Below are 918 nucleotides of genomic sequence, written 5' to 3' on the forward strand. Positions count from 1 at the left end.
TTTTAATTTTTTTTATTTGAAAGTGCAGATATATATTTCCGATGTATTTTTTGGTGTAGAGTCAAAATCCAATGTCAAAAACACAATACACCTGGACATAACCTTTATAATATTACAAAAATTACCCCTTTCATCACGTATAATTTCGAAACACCCTCTTCTTTTGAACACGGGCTTGGGACCGGCTGTGGCAAAATTATGTTTCTTTTTTTTTATTTTTTATTTTTGATTGCTTTTGTTTTTTTTATTTTTTTTTGTTTTTTCATTTTTTTATTTTTTTTTTGTTTTTTTGTTTATTTTCTGATTTTTTTTAAATTCTTTTATTGTTTTTTTTTTTAATTTTATAAATTACGACAATGATCGTTTGGTGTGATAAATTTCAAAGCAAAGTTCAATGCATAAAGTTTTACAACATACTTTACACTCATATGATGATCGACTTCTCTTTTTGTGTATACTGCATAGAACACATTGACGTGATACCGTTTTACTATCATCTGAAGCTTGAATTTTTCTGGGGAAATGTCGTCCATTTAGTCTAAAATTAGACGAAATAAATGATGAAACTTCTTGAGAATTTACTTTCAAAATATCTCTTACGACGCTCAATCGAAAATCAGGAAACAAAATCGCATTTTTAGTGAGCATCTTGAATAAACTGTGGGAATTTATCAATATCAAATCAATCAAATGAAAAAACAATTTTCTATACCATTTCATACATTTTCTAATAGATTCTGTCAAAGATAATTGTCTGTCGATATCATCGATTTTGCCCATATTTTTGTTATAATCCACGATACAAACGGGTTTTATAATATCTTCATTGGTTTTGTAGTTTTTCCTACCAGTTTTACAAAACTGGTGTTCGTGAATACTTGTCAATACATAAACTTCCTTTTTATCCATCCATTTGAT

At 27.6% G+C, this 918-nt stretch overlaps 2 protein-coding genes across 2 annotated transcripts in view; both read right to left on the reverse strand.

The window, feature by feature from the left end:
• The window catches only part of LOC116849197 (piggyBac transposable element-derived protein 4-like), an 861-nt gene extending 762 nt beyond the window's left edge, over nucleotides 1-99 (reverse strand). The window contains exon 1 of the mRNA XM_032826118.1: nucleotides 90-99. Within this exon, the coding sequence (XP_032682009.1) occupies nucleotides 90-99 (10 nt within the window). The remainder of the gene's footprint in view (nucleotides 1-89) is intronic.
• A 249-nt stretch (nucleotides 100-348) lies between these two features.
• LOC116849198 (piggyBac transposable element-derived protein 4-like) overlaps nucleotides 349-918 on the reverse strand; it is an 881-nt gene continuing 311 nt past the window's right edge. Inside the window, exon 2 of the mRNA XM_032826119.1 lies at nucleotides 349-913. Within this exon, the coding sequence (XP_032682010.1) occupies nucleotides 349-913 (565 nt within the window). The remainder of the gene's footprint in view (nucleotides 914-918) is intronic.

This window comes from Odontomachus brunneus, unplaced genomic scaffold (assembly GCF_010583005.1).
Source record: "Odontomachus brunneus isolate Ranch 3 - 2012 unplaced genomic scaffold, Obru_v1 Obru_scaffold_108, whole genome shotgun sequence".
NCBI classification, from domain to species: Eukaryota; Metazoa; Arthropoda; class Insecta; order Hymenoptera; family Formicidae; genus Odontomachus; species Odontomachus brunneus.